This window comes from Lagenorhynchus albirostris, chromosome 20 (assembly GCF_949774975.1).
Source record: "Lagenorhynchus albirostris chromosome 20, mLagAlb1.1, whole genome shotgun sequence".
NCBI lineage: Eukaryota > Metazoa > Chordata > Mammalia > Artiodactyla > Delphinidae > Lagenorhynchus > Lagenorhynchus albirostris.
In genome coordinates, this window is record NC_083114.1 from 47,904,919 (window position 1) to 47,918,751 (window position 13,833).

At 47.7% G+C, this 13,833-nt stretch overlaps 1 protein-coding gene across 1 annotated transcript in view; it reads left to right on the forward strand.

Moving 5' to 3' along the window:
* The window catches only part of CCDC57 (coiled-coil domain containing 57), a 104,783-nt gene that overhangs the window by 34,022 nt on the left and 56,928 nt on the right, over positions 1-13,833 (forward strand). Inside the window, exons 10-13 of the mRNA XM_060134261.1 lie at positions 155-289; positions 6,183-6,405; positions 7,053-7,205; positions 12,054-12,157. Of these exons, the coding sequence (XP_059990244.1) occupies positions 155-289; positions 6,183-6,405; positions 7,053-7,205; positions 12,054-12,157 (615 nt within the window). The remainder of the gene's footprint in view (positions 1-154; positions 290-6,182; positions 6,406-7,052; positions 7,206-12,053; positions 12,158-13,833) is intronic.

The following is a 13,833-nucleotide window of genomic DNA, read 5'->3' on the forward strand; positions in this document are numbered from 1 at the left end:
TCTGCCGGCTCTGATGGCCACGTATTTGCTGGGGTTTCTCACCCGAGTGTCTGCTGTCTGCTTCCCCGCAGGATGGGGAGCTGGTCTGGACCCTGAAGGTGGCACTGCTTCCTTGTAATCCTCCCAGGATGAACTGAGTCTGTGTTTTCCCCAGGTTGCTGCCAAGTTGCAGGAGACAGAGCGGGTGCTGTGTGGCCAGGAGGTGGTGCTGAAGGCCGTGACCCGAGAGAGAGACCAGGCTGTGCAGGCGCTGCGGACGCACGGACTCCACCCTGAGGAGGAGGCGCAGGTGAGGGGCCACCTCCTGCTGAGCCTCCGCACGGCTCTTCCTCCCAAGCCCCTTGGAGACACCCACTCCCCCAGCCAGAGGGAAAATATGCCAAATAGAACCAGCACTGGAGGCAGGTCTTTTCAGCCCTATTTCTTTTAAAATGACTGTTTGCACAAACAAGGGTGAGGCTGAGCCTCAACCAGTTAATGGGAGTCTACACTCAATCTTTGTATCTTCAGCATCTGAAATATCAAAAAAACCCCAAATTCAGATATTGCACCGTGGCAGACAGTAACACGAAGAACCAAGAGGTTAGAGCTTTATCCCAAAACACACTTCTTCATACGTGGTGAGTAAGCCATGCAACATGCGACGATGGCCGTTCCTCTCATAAAGCACAGACTTCCTTACTGCTTTGCACTGGCCAGAGCCTGATACTGTGGGATGCCTGCGGGTTGAATGGTGGCCCCAAAAGACATGTTCCGGTCTCAGTGCCTCAGGATGGGACCTTCCTTGGAAATAGAGCCTTTATGGATGGAATTAGTTAAGATGACATCACATGGGAGCAGGGTGGGCCCAACCCAATAGGACTGGTGTTCTTAGAAAAGAACACACATGAAGACAGACACAGGAGGAAGGCCATGTGACGACAGAGGCAGAGAGCAGAGCCTGTGTCTGCGGGCCGAGGGGTGCCAAGGACTAGCGCCAGTAAAACCTGAAGCCAGAAGTGGCAGGATTTGACTCAGAGTTGCAGAGGGGGCATTTGCTTCCACTGAGGGGGACCCTTGGCGCAGGCCTAGAGTTTGGCATTACAGTGAACACAGCCCATGTCTTGCCTTGCCTCTTGCCTTGTCCCCCGTCCAACCAGGGCTCCAGAGGGAAGCCCTGTCACCGGGCTGCTAGGAAATCTGGGCAACCCGCAAGGAGAAGTGCCTTCCAGAGCTGCACCAGCAGAGCGCAGCCCGAGCCTGTCTCAGACATGACCTTCCTGGTTCAATGGCCCATTGTTTCAGTAGTCTGACCTCTGTCCATTTGTGGAAAGTCACTTACCCGGTCGTCCAGGATAATGGAGCCACTGAAATCCTTAGGATGTCTCCAGGGGTGCTGGCCTCTTCCCACCTGTCCAGCTGTCCACCTGCAGAGGGAGGATGGATGTGGCACAAGCTGCGTCTCCAGGCGTCCACCCAGCCCTGCTTGTGCCTACGTGCGGGAGTGCAGGTCGTAGCTCATGTGTCCTTGCTGGGAGGACTCGTGCTCACTGCGGGTGGAAGGGGGCCCTGGGGCCTCACTGCGACCTCTGTGGCTGGCACTTGTCCGCAGTTGGTACTGGGTTGACCTAGCGTTCACCTGGTGGAGGTGGGCTCCTGCCAGCCATGCTATGTGGGCAGTGACTGTCCTCTCTGCACAGGTGACTGCGCAGCCCCCAATCTGGCCACCCTCAGAAACCTCAGGAGCTTCCGAAACACACCCCTCTGAGTCCCAGCAGGACCTACTAGGCCCGATGCCTTAGGGGTTGAGCTCCGAAAGACGAGTCTGTTAACAAGCCCCTGGGGAGATTCACCGTCAGCCAGTCGTCAGGTTTGGGAGCACCGGTGTTCCCAGGTGGGGCTGACCCCAGCCTCCAGAGTCACCTGTGGTCCTGGGGGCTCACAGCAGGTGGTCTCTGCATGGGTGCCTTCCCTAGGACACATAGAGAAAGCAAATGCCTCTTTTTTTTTTTTTTATCAATGAGCCCCCACCCCAATTTTTCGTTGTCATATTTTCCCCCCAGGCTGGCAATTAAAAGAAGACATGTGTCTCCAAGCACCAGCTTGGCTGGTCAGGGAGGCCTCTCATGGCTGGTTGCCTTGTTAAGTAAACAGGGGCTTTAGAAATGGTCTAGGGGTCAGAAACAAGTGCCCCGCCCATCCATGCAGAGTGGGGAGATGCAGTGGAGGCACCTGCGAATGTGAGCTGGCGTGGCGGTCTTGACAGAGATGTGGCTTCCAAGCCAGGACCCAGGGTGGGGCAGAATGCTGCACAAGTTCCCGGCTGACCCAATGGAATGAAGTTTTTTGAATCCTGCAGCTAATAGCAAAACACCTGTGCTCCTGTAGGGGGCCTTAATGCTGGGAACAGGTTAAGGATGTGACCACCTGGTAAAGCGGCAGGTGTGGGCGGGCAGCAGTTGGTGCTGAGTTCTGCAGGGGTGAGCCCTTGGCAAACACTAAGGTAGGAGCAGTGAGGGAATCTGTCATACACCGAAGTCAGAAATAGAGGCCGCCAGGGAGCGAGACACTGTGCTTCCTGGGGAGCGATGAGCCCATCACAGATTCCACTGTTCAGATGGACAGGCTCTAGGCTTTGGCCACATCTTCTCCCTCGCTTGGTACTAGTTCCGAGCACGGAGCCTCAGCAGAGCCGTGGTGATCACCCCACGGAGACCAAGGCACCACCGTCGGGCAGGCATTACCAGGGCAGAGACGCAGCCACGGCCGCAGGGGCAGAGGATTCGCCTTGCAACTGGGCTGCACTGCGGCTTTGAGGTGGATCCTGTTGTTCAGGACAAGGAAGCTGAGGACCTGAGAGGAGTGGTCCCTGCCCCACAGGTGGCAGAGGGAGAATGTGAGTAGCACCAGCCAGCTGCACACTCACGGCCCCGACCACACTGCTGTCTGCCTGAGTGGGAGCAGCCTGAGGCTCTGCCACGGAGAGGGTGGGAAATGGCCCAGTGGGCACAGAGAGGGAGGTCGGGTGTTTGCAGCAGGAGCAGTGGGGCCAGAGCAGTGGCTGGAAGGCGACAGAGCAGGTGCATAGCAGAGCCAGTGGTGGCTTGAAAAGCTGGGAACTGTGAGTAACAGAAGAAATAGCTTCATTCTGAAAGTAAAAGTAATATGTGGCCACTGCAGAAATTTTACAATTTTAGTTCAGCACAGTGTTCTCTGGAGTCAGGTGGGCCCAAGGTTCACTCCAGCTCAACTCCTCCTTGGCCAGACCTCTTGGGTCCCCCGTGGTGCCTTAGTGGGAAGTTGGTGACAGCGTGTGTCATGTGCTTGCTCAATGCCAGGGCTGAGCGTCGTGGCCAGGTCAGACCCATGGAGGCCGTGTGCTTGTCTGTCATCAGCGTGTGGCTGTGTGTGGTCGGGTGGCCCCCGAGAGCTCGCGTCTCTGTTTCCTCATCTGTGTGAGGGGTACCCCTGGGAACGCTTGGCCCACTGCGGATGGATGTGAGCTCTGCAGATGTGAGCCAGCATCACTTGGAACAGAGAAGAGAACATATCGTGTCTGTCTGACACTCAGATGTTTTAGTGTATTTCCTTCCAGCCACCTGTATCTCCACATCCCATGTATGTTCCTGTGCCCATACTGTGTTCATATAGCTCAGGTCATGCTATATAACGTTAATTCTTTTTTAAAGTTTCCATAAATATTTCTCACATCATTAAAATTCTTTAAAAATGCAGGACTTCCCTGGTGGCGCAGTGGTTAAGAATCTGCCTGCCAATGCAGGGGACATGGGTTTGAGCCCTGGTCCGGGAAGATCCCACATGCCACGCAGCAGCTCAGCCTGTGCGCCACAACTACTGAACGTGCGTTCTAGAGTTGTGAGCCGTAACTACTGAGCCCATGCGCCACAACTACTGAAGCTTGCGCACTTAGAGCCCACGCGCCACAATTACTGAAGCCCGCATGCTCTAGGGCCTGTGTGCTGCAACTACTGAGCCCACGTGCTGCAGCTACTGAAGCCCACAAACCTAGAGCCCATGCTCTGCAACAAGAGAAGCCACTGCAATGAGAAGCCCACACACCACGACGAAGAGTAGCCGCCACTCGCCACAACTAGAGAGAGCCCGCATGCAGCAGCAAAGACCCAACGCAGCCAAAAAGAGAATAAATAAAAAATAGAATTCTTCAAAAATGCAACTTAAATGGTTGTGTACTTTATTGTATGACCATGCCACGGTTTACTTCATCATTCTCTCACTAATGGCCGTTGGGATCATTTGCACAGATTCTTGTAATGCTGCATGGGCATGTTTGTGCGTCTCTGAACTTGTTAGAAGCTCGCGTTGTGTACACATAGTCTTGGTCTCTCTCAGCAGGACTGGTCAAAGGTCCTTGCGAGCCCAGCTGGTTTGCTTTGCTGGTAAGCAGGATCCAGCAACCAGTCGGAAAGTCAGAAAGTCTCAGGATGGGACCTGGGCCTTGAGTGGGGAGTGAGCATGTGCTGCTTCCTAGGGGAGGACCTTCGTTCCTGCCCATTTGGAGGTTAGTGTGCTGATGGGGCAGCCATGGAGGAGAGGAGCCTGGTGCTTTCTGCAAGCAAACATCCACAGAGGGCTGGGTTGTGCTGGGCCCAGACGCAGAGAACTAGGCAAACCACGGGCTCCCTTCCTCTGTCCCCTCCTCTGGCACCCAGTTCTGTATAGGCAGTGTCTGAAGACAGTGGTTTCATAGAATTTGTGTGGTTTTCTAGTTGTTTACAGCCAGAAGGCAAGTCCCGTAGCAGCAAATCCCTCATGGTCAAAGGCAGAAGTCTCTCTTGCCATCATTTTCAAAGGAGATTTTCACTCTGGGTGACAGGTTTTTATTTTCTTTCTGCACATGGTTCCATTGTCTTCTAGATTTCATTGGTTCTCATGAGAAGTTGTCAGTTTCTTGTATTTGTTCTTCTGCAGGAACATAATGTGTCTTTTTTTCCTCTGGTCGCTTTTAAGAGGTTTTCTTTATCATTGTTTTTTAGCAATTTGACCATGATATGCTGTTTGGTGTAACTTTTTGTGTGTTTATCTTGCTTCAGGTTTCTTGAACTTCTTGGATCTGTGGATTTACGTTTTCATCAAATTGGAAATTTTTTTGCCAACAAGTTCTGAATCCTTTTCTGTCCCCCTCAATGATCTGGGTTAGTGTGTTTCTGCTTCACATTATTCCGTGGTCACTAGAGCTCTGTGGTTATTTGTTCTTTTTGGTCTCTTTCACTCTGTGCTTGAGTTTGAATACTTTCTGCTGCTATGTGTTTATGTCCCCTCGTCTTTTCTCCTGTAGTGTCTGATCTGCTCTTAATCCCATCCTAGCCAGTGAATTTTTCCTTCAGACAGTATACTTTCCATCTCTGTACATGCTATTTGGTTCTTTTTTGATATCTTCCATTTCTCTCTTTATGTTCATGTTTTTCTTTAAATCCTGGAATATATTTATGGGAACTGCTTTAAAGTCCTTGACTGCCACTTAGCATGATGTCTTCATGGTCCTTCCATGTTGTAGCATGTGTCAGAACATTGTTCCTTTTTCTGGCTGAGTAATGTTTCACAGTGTTACCCTTTGTTTATCCATTATCTGTGGGTAGACATTTGAGTATTTCCATTTTGGCTACTATGAATAATGCTGCTCCAAACATGTGTACAGGTTTCTGTGTGTATGTATGTTTTCAGTTCTCTTAGGTCTATACCTAGGAGTGGAATTCCTGGGTCGTATAATAGCTCTGTGTTTACTTTGTTGAGGAACAGCCAGACTGTTTTCCACAGCAGCTGCACCATTTCACATTTACAAGCCACTGCATACCTTTACCTTTTACAGTGTACAAGGATTCCATTTTCTCCACATCCTCAGCAACACTTGTTATCGTCTTTTTTATAACTACCACTCTAATGGGTGAATGATGGGCTTCTGACTAAAAAGGAAGGGTCCCCAAATTTCTCAATAAAAATTATCTTTGAAAAACCGTGGTCTTGTCTTTATGAAACACAGAAGAAAAAGTTTTTTCATACTTCTGTCAACATTACCCACCTCCAGGACAGATGACGGGGAGCAGGAACAGGGGGCAGGTGGACGCAGATGCAGCTGGCCTCAGTGCACAAGGGAATCATCAGTTCTTGGCTGTAACCAATTTCTTTTCTTTCTTTTTCTTTTTTTTTTTTTTCGTATTTGACAGATGCTTGTAAGGCATCAAGAAGAAGAAATAAGTAAAAGTTTTCCATCTACTGTGATCCAGCATCTACAAGAGCAGAACACAAGCTTGCGAAATGTTATTGCACAGATGAGGAAAGAAATGGAAACTCTAAGTGATCAGATTCTTCCTTCTGCCCAGTTAGGAGGGGAGACCTCACAAACAAACCAGCCTGGCCCAAAGGCAGCCGCTGATTCAGCTGTACCTGGTGAGCGAAGGGGAGAGGGAGGATGAGATGCCATCTCTACTGGGTCCATGATAGGCTTCACTTGGAGTCTTACAAGTGAACATCCCCTTTGATAGATTACTTCAAAGTATGACAGCTGCTTTTCCTCCAAGGGAAGGGTCTTAAGTCAAATATTTTGTATACAATAAAAACTTTTTATTGGTAAGTGGAGGGAAAAAGTGAAGGATACACACTTGACGCACTTAAAAACCAGAGCGAGACTTGGACCAGGGACTGGGTTGGCGTTGTGCTCTCCTGGAGTGGGCAGGTGGGGCTAGAGGAGCAGGCCCTTCCTCAGGGGAGCATCCAGGCCCCAAAGGTCGCCCAGCCCCACGCTATTTGGAGCAGGGTCTCGAGGGGTGGTGAGTGGAGGGGCAGCGCCTGAGACGGCTGCACTCAGGATGATATGGTTGTGTCGGTGCGTCAAGGGTTGCAGGACTGAAGGAGGGTGAGTGTTCGCTCCTGACCATGGGGCCCCCTTGGAGAGCATGGCGAGCTGATCTCTGGAGGGGAGGGTATCAGACACCATGGGACAGTCATGAGGGTCGGGCAGAGGAGGACAAGGGTGGTAGATAAAGGGTGAGAGTATAAACACATGCGCCTGTGTGTTTACTGGGTTTTTTTGGAAGATTATGTTCTGGCCCTTGAAGCAGAAATGCGAACTCTAAAGCATAAATTAAAAACCTTGGAGGAACAACTAGAAGATGTGTTAGATGCTTCGAAGACGACCTCGTCCTGTACTGGCGTTCAACCCAGTGTCCTGGCCTCCACAGACACCACTGGTGAGAATCCTTGTGTCGTGTCGTGTGCTCCGTCCAGTGACTGTCTAGTAACACAGCCCGAGGAGCTGTTACAAATGTGCCATCCCAGGAGCCCCTTGTCCTCCTGAGCCAGCCACTGTCCTGACTCCTCACCCTGTGGCTGAGTTTTCATACAAGTGGAATTACACGTGTGTACTCTTGTCTGGCTGTCTCCAGACTATTCACACCATTTCCTCTCCCAACAGCAGTTGTGAGAGCCGTTGCTCTGGTTCCTGCTGACACAGCACAGCTGGCCATCTCCTGTACAATATATCCATGAATCTTATTTATTTTATACATAATAGTTTGTACTTCTTAATCCCCCGCCCCTATCCTGCCCCTTCCCCCTTCCCTCTCCCCACTGGTAACTACTAGTTTGTTCTCTGTATCTGTGAGTCTGTTTCTTTTTTAGTTATATTCACTAGTTTGTTCTTATAAGTGTTATACAGTATTTGTCTTTTTCTGTCTGACTTCTTTCACTTAGCATAATGCCCTCCTGGTCCATCCATGTTGTTGCAAATGGCAAAATTTCATTCTGTGACCAAGGAGGCAAGAATATACAATGGAGAAAGGACAGCCTCTGCAATAAGTGGTGCTGGGAAAACTGGACAGCTACATGTAAAAGAATGAAATTAGAACACTCCCTAACACCGTATACAGCAGTAAACTCAAAATGGATTAGAGACCTAAATGTGAGACCAGAAATCATAAAAGTCCTAGAAGAAAACATAGGCGGAACACCCTGCCATAAATCTTAGCAATATTTTTTTGGCTCCATCTCCTGAGGCATCAGAAGGTCTTAATTTAAGACAAACTTATCCGTCAGTCTGTTCCTCTGTGGTTGGTCCAGGATCACAGGCTTGTTCTAGTCTCTGCTTTCATTACTCTTAACTTCCTTTTCCGACAACGAGAAGCCTGGCTCCCGACCTCCTCAGTACATTATTTCTTCAATCCAGTTCCTGGGTGTGAGCAGCCTCCCTAGCACGGAGGCCTTTCCCCACATGGAGGCCCCACCCTTTTACCCAGGCCCTCCTGGGCTCTGACAGCCAAACCAGGCTGCCCTCCACCCTGACACCCTCGCCTGCTGGGCCACCAGCCCCCAGGCAGATCGCTCACAGAGGGTAACCTCCTGCCACCGCCCATCTGATCATTTATGGGTCCATTGTTCAGGAAGGAAAGGAAGGGGCAGGCAGGACACTCTGCCTACCTAGTCATCTTGTCCCAAATAGTGGACGTTTTATTTTTGTCTTTTCCAGTGCTGATAGCTTTTACTTTTTTCTCTTGTATTACTTCCCCTGAGTGGAATCTCTAGTATGATGTTGATCATAGCTGGCTTTCTTCCTGATCCCAGAGAAGAACTTTCAACACTTTAAAGTTTAATATTTACTTTTTTTTGTCAGATTAAGGTTTCTTCCTATTCCTACTGTAATACAAATCTGTATTTTTTTGCCATGATTCTATCAGTTTTTGCTTAATGTATTTTGAAGCCTTGCTGTTCAATGCATATACATTTATGTTTTCTTGGTGATTTCACCTGTGTATCATTATGTGGTGTTCCTCTTCATCCTGGTAATTTTCTTTCCTCTCAAGTCTACTGTCTGATGCTAATTCAGCCAGTCCAGTTTTCTTCTTCTTCTTCTTTGGCCAAGCTGTACAGCATGTTGGATCTTAGTTCCCTGACCAAGGACAGAACCTTAGCCCCCTGCATTGGAAGCACAGAGTCTTAACCACTGGACCACCAGGGAAGTCCCAGTGCTGCTTTCTTCTGATTGGCGTTTGCATATATATCTTTTTTTTTTTTTTGCATGTATATCTTTATCGTCCATTTTCTTTTAACCCACCTCCATCATTGCATTTGAAATGAATTTCTTGTAGGCAGCATGTAGCTAGGCAGTTTTGAAATCCATCTTGTGATACTTTAGCAGATGGGTTTAGAGTGTTTGCACTTGCTGTAATTGTTGCCGTGTCAGGAGCCAAGCCTGCCATTTCACATTTGTTTTCTATCCGTCGGTTTCCTCTTTCCTGCCTCCACTGGGTCACTTGAACATTTTTTAGTGTTCCACTTTAGTCTAGCTTTTCAGTGTATCTCCTTGGGTACTTTTTCTAGTGTTTGCTCTAGGGATTTCAATATCCTTACTTATCACAGTCAACTCGTGTCAACACTGCAATTTCAAGTGGAATGTGGGGATCTTACCACCAGTCAGGCCCCATCACCCCCTTTATTGTCGCAAATACCACCCCTCTGTACATCGAGAACCACATCAGACAGGATCCTCGTTTTTGCTTTCAACTGTCAAACATAATTTTAAAAACTCAGGAGGAAAGGTATGGTCCATTCTTTTCCTGGATCCTTCCCCTCTCCGTGACTCTTGATTCCAGGTTCCTTCTGTCTGAAGCACTTTCGTCAACACTTCCTTTACAGCAAGACTGCTGGTGACAAACTCTTGGTTTTTCTTCATCTGAGATGTCTTTATCTCACCTTCATCCCTGAAGAGTATATTCACTGGTATAGAATTATGAGTTGACAGTTCTTTGCTTTCAGCACTTAAAATATAGCATTTTCTTCTGGTGAGAAATCAGATGATCATTTCTGATGAGCAGTCCATTGCCTGTGAATCATTTCTCTCTGCCTGCTTTCAGAGTTTGTCTTTAGTTTCAGAAATCTGATTATGATGGTCTGTGCACAGATTTCCTTGGCTTATCCTTTTGACATTGAATCTGAAGATGTGTCTTTTGCCAAATTTGAGAAGCTTTCAACCATTATTTCTTCAAGTATTTTTTTCAGCTCCACACTGTTTTTCCCTTTCGGGACTCCAATGGCAAGAGTGTTAGATCGTTTGTTATTCTCCCACAGGTCACTGAGGCTCTGTCTGTCTGTCTGTTTCCAATCTGTTTTCTCTATTGTTCAGATTGGAGAATTTCTATTATATCTTCAAGTTCACCAGTTCTTTCTTCTGTTGTCTCCCTTCTCCTATCAAGCCCATACAGTGAGATTTTTATTATGGTTTCAGTTCTGTAATTTCCATTTTGTTTTGCTCTGTATTTTTTATCCCTTTGCTGAAACTTCCAATATTCATTTGTTTTGAGAGTGTATCAGATTGCCTGTTGGAGTCACCTTAACCTGTCATCTTGTTGTTGTCTTCTTCCATTCAAGGTGAGATTTTCCTTGTTGTTGATATAATGAGTAATTTTGGATTCTGTCATGGACATTTGAGTGTCATGTCATGAAATCCTGATTGTCTTTGAGTCTGTTTTAATTCTGCTTCTGTTTTACCAGCAGCCGTGCGGGTCTCCCTTTTCCTGGGCCTTGGTTCCTGGTCTTAGCTCAGTGGTGTCTCTGAGTCGTGGCTGCTCCAGCACCAAAGTTGGGAAATACAGGAAGGAAAAAACTCCAGGAACTCACTGTGGGTCGTCCTTTGATTCCCAAGGTCCCCAGCCTCTCTGCCTGCTTTTCCTCCCTGTTCAGAATCTCCTCATCTGGCTTGGTGTGTGGTGTCCAGGGCTGTCAGCTGTAATCAGGGAGAGGAGTGGGGTGGAATGCACACACACATTCATTTTGTTCAGAATGAGAAGCTTAAATTGGTCTTTGAATGTTAAACCAACCCTGCATTTCTGGAATAAACTCAACATGTGATATATTCTTCTGCTAATATTTTATTGAGAATTATCACATTTATGTTATGGGTAAGATTGGCCTGTAATTTTCCTTCCTCTTGATGTTCACGTCAGGTTTTGGAATCAGGATTATTCTGGCCTCATAAATAAGTTGGAATATGTTCACTATCTCTCTGTTTTCTGAAAAAGTTTATATTAGACTTATGTTAATTTTTCCTTAACCAATTGATAGACTTCAACTTTGAAACCACCTGGGCATAGAGTTTTCCTTGTGGGAAAGTTTTAAATTTTTAGTTCAGGTTTTTTTCACAGTTAAAGGACTATCTAGATTTTCCTTTTTCTGTGTCATTTTTTGATGTTATAATTTGCTAGAAAATTGACTATTTCATTTAAATATTCAAAAATTTGGTATAAAGTTGCTTTGGGGAGTGTATTCTCCACACATTTTCACAGCCCCCAGGATCTAAAGTAACAGCCTTTCCATCTGCTATATTGTCTCTGTCCATTTTTCCTGCTTAATCTCACCAGGGACTTAACTTTTTCAAAGAACCTCCTCTGGTCTTATTCACCCTCTATTGCACGTTGTTTTCTGTTTCCTCAGCATCTAATACTGACTTTGTTCTGTCCTTCCTTGTACTTTATTTGCTTTTTTTCCTCATTTTTCAAATGGATGTTCAGTTCATTTATCTTTCATCCTTCTTTTCTAAAATAAGCTTGTATGGCTATAAATACTTTTGAAAGGACAGCATTAGATGCGTTCCTTAAGTTTGATAAGCAGTGCTTTTATGATAATCAGTTCAAAATAATTTCTAATGTCCACCGTGATTTCTTCTTTGACCTGTGGGTTCGTGGACATTTTCTTAATTCCCAGCCAAACGACCAGGAGGCTATGCAGGTTGGCCTCTACCAGACACTAGCTGGAAAGGTTGGATTTTTTTCTCCACGAAGACTCCTGCTTTCTTGGCATAAGGATTGTTCTTCATGTGCAGCTCATCTCAGTCTTTGGGGGCACCCAGCTGCATCCACTCAGCTTTAGAACATCTTAATGTCACAGCAGACCAGCAGTGACAGTAGGCATCCTTAGGGGAAGGCAGAGAAGAACACACCTCTGCCCTGGATGCCTCAGATGTCCATCTCCTCAAAGGGAGGACAGGCAGTTGGAAGTTCCCAGGGCTTTAGGAGATGTGAGTCTGACAAAAATCTCTCTCTCTGCAGGAGGAGCTGTGCCGGTTGATGGTCCATCCACGGGACTGGCGCTCCAGAGGCTTGGAGACAGGGCACATCTCCTGAGCTCCCTGGTGGCACAACTCAGACAGAAGGTATGGCTGCCCTCTGATGCTAGACTGTGTAGGTCTTCCGACTGAAGGCACTCCTGGGGTGGCACTGAACCCCAGGAACCTGCTGTGGCCTCTCTGTGCCTCAGGTTCTGTGCAAGGAAGGGGTTGTTGTGAGGAGCAGCTGGTTCACCTCTCGTGTGTCCCTAGAAGGCACGCAGTGAGGACCTGGTAGATGAGAGAGGAGAGTCCAGGGCATGAGGGGCAGTGCTGGCCATCGATGTGCAGGGCCCCGTCTCTGCCCTCCCAGGACATGCTGGGCGAGTCCCGGGACCCGTGTTAAACCCAGGCACTAAGCTGTGGCAGGAACATGTGCTCATCATCACTGTGACTCTAGATGCCTTGGCCAGTGGCGACCCTTTCTGTCCCCTGGCCCTGCCTTCCTTGGGGACGGGTTGTCACCAGGTACTCGGCCAACCCACTGCTTCCTGGGGAGGCAGGACAGCTAGGCAAACTCCAGTGCAGTTCCGCCCTGGCATGATGGTGCTGGTGTCACAAACTGTGCTTTATTGCTATTAATTCATGATATCTCTTTTTTTTTAGTGCTTTTTATTAAATTCTGGTAAAATATACATAACATAAAGTTTACCATTTTTGTGTGTACAATTCAGTGACGTTAAGTATATTCACAGTATCGTGTAACCATCACCAGGGTCTGTTCCCAGAACTCTTTCATCATTTGAACAGAAACTCTGTCCCCATTAAACACTAACTTCCTGTTCCCCACCCCCAGCCCCTGGTAAACTCTACTCTTTCTGCCTCTACGGGCCTGAGTCCTCGGGGAGCCTCATATCAGGGGAATCATGCAGCACCTGTCCTTCTGTGACTTGCTCATTTCACTCAGCATAATGTCCTCAACGTTCATCCATGTTGTAGCAGGTGTCAGAACTTCTTTCCTCTTAGTAACTGGAGAGTACCCCGTATTTAGTGTACCCATTCATCTGCTGGACACTTGGGTTGCTTCCACTGTTTGGCTGCCGTGAATGTGGTGGACACATTCTGCTGTGAATGCGGTCTGTCCAAGTCCCTGTTTCAGTTCTTCGGGGTATGCATGAAGGAGTAGAATTGCTGGGTCACAGGGTAATTCTATATTTCACTTTTTGGAGAGCCACTAATGTTTCCACAGAAGCTGCACACTTTCCACCCCCAGCAGGTGCACGAGTGTCCCCGTGTCTCGCGTCCTCACCAGCACCGGCTGCTTTTGCTGTCTTTTTGACTCTAGCCGTTCTAGTGGGTGTGAGGTGGACCTGACCTGTGGTTTTGATTTGCATTTTCCTGATGAAAAATGATGTTGAGCATGTTTTCATGTGCTTATCGGCCATTTGTATATCTTCTTTGGAGAAATGTCCATGAATATCCTCTGCCCATTTTTAATCGGGTTGTTTATTGTGTTGTTGAGTTTTCAGAGTTCTTTGTATGTTCTGGATACAAGTCTTTTGTCAGATATATGACTTTTTTTTTTTTCCCCCACACCGCAGCATGTGGGATCTTAGTTCCCCGACCAGGGATCGAACCCACTCCCCCTGCATTGGAAGCACAGAGTCTTAACCACTGGACCGTCAGGGAAGTCCCCCAGATATATGATTTGCAAACTTTTTCTCCCATTCTCTAGCTTGTCTTTTCATGGTCTTGACAATGTCCCTGGGAACACAGTCCTTACT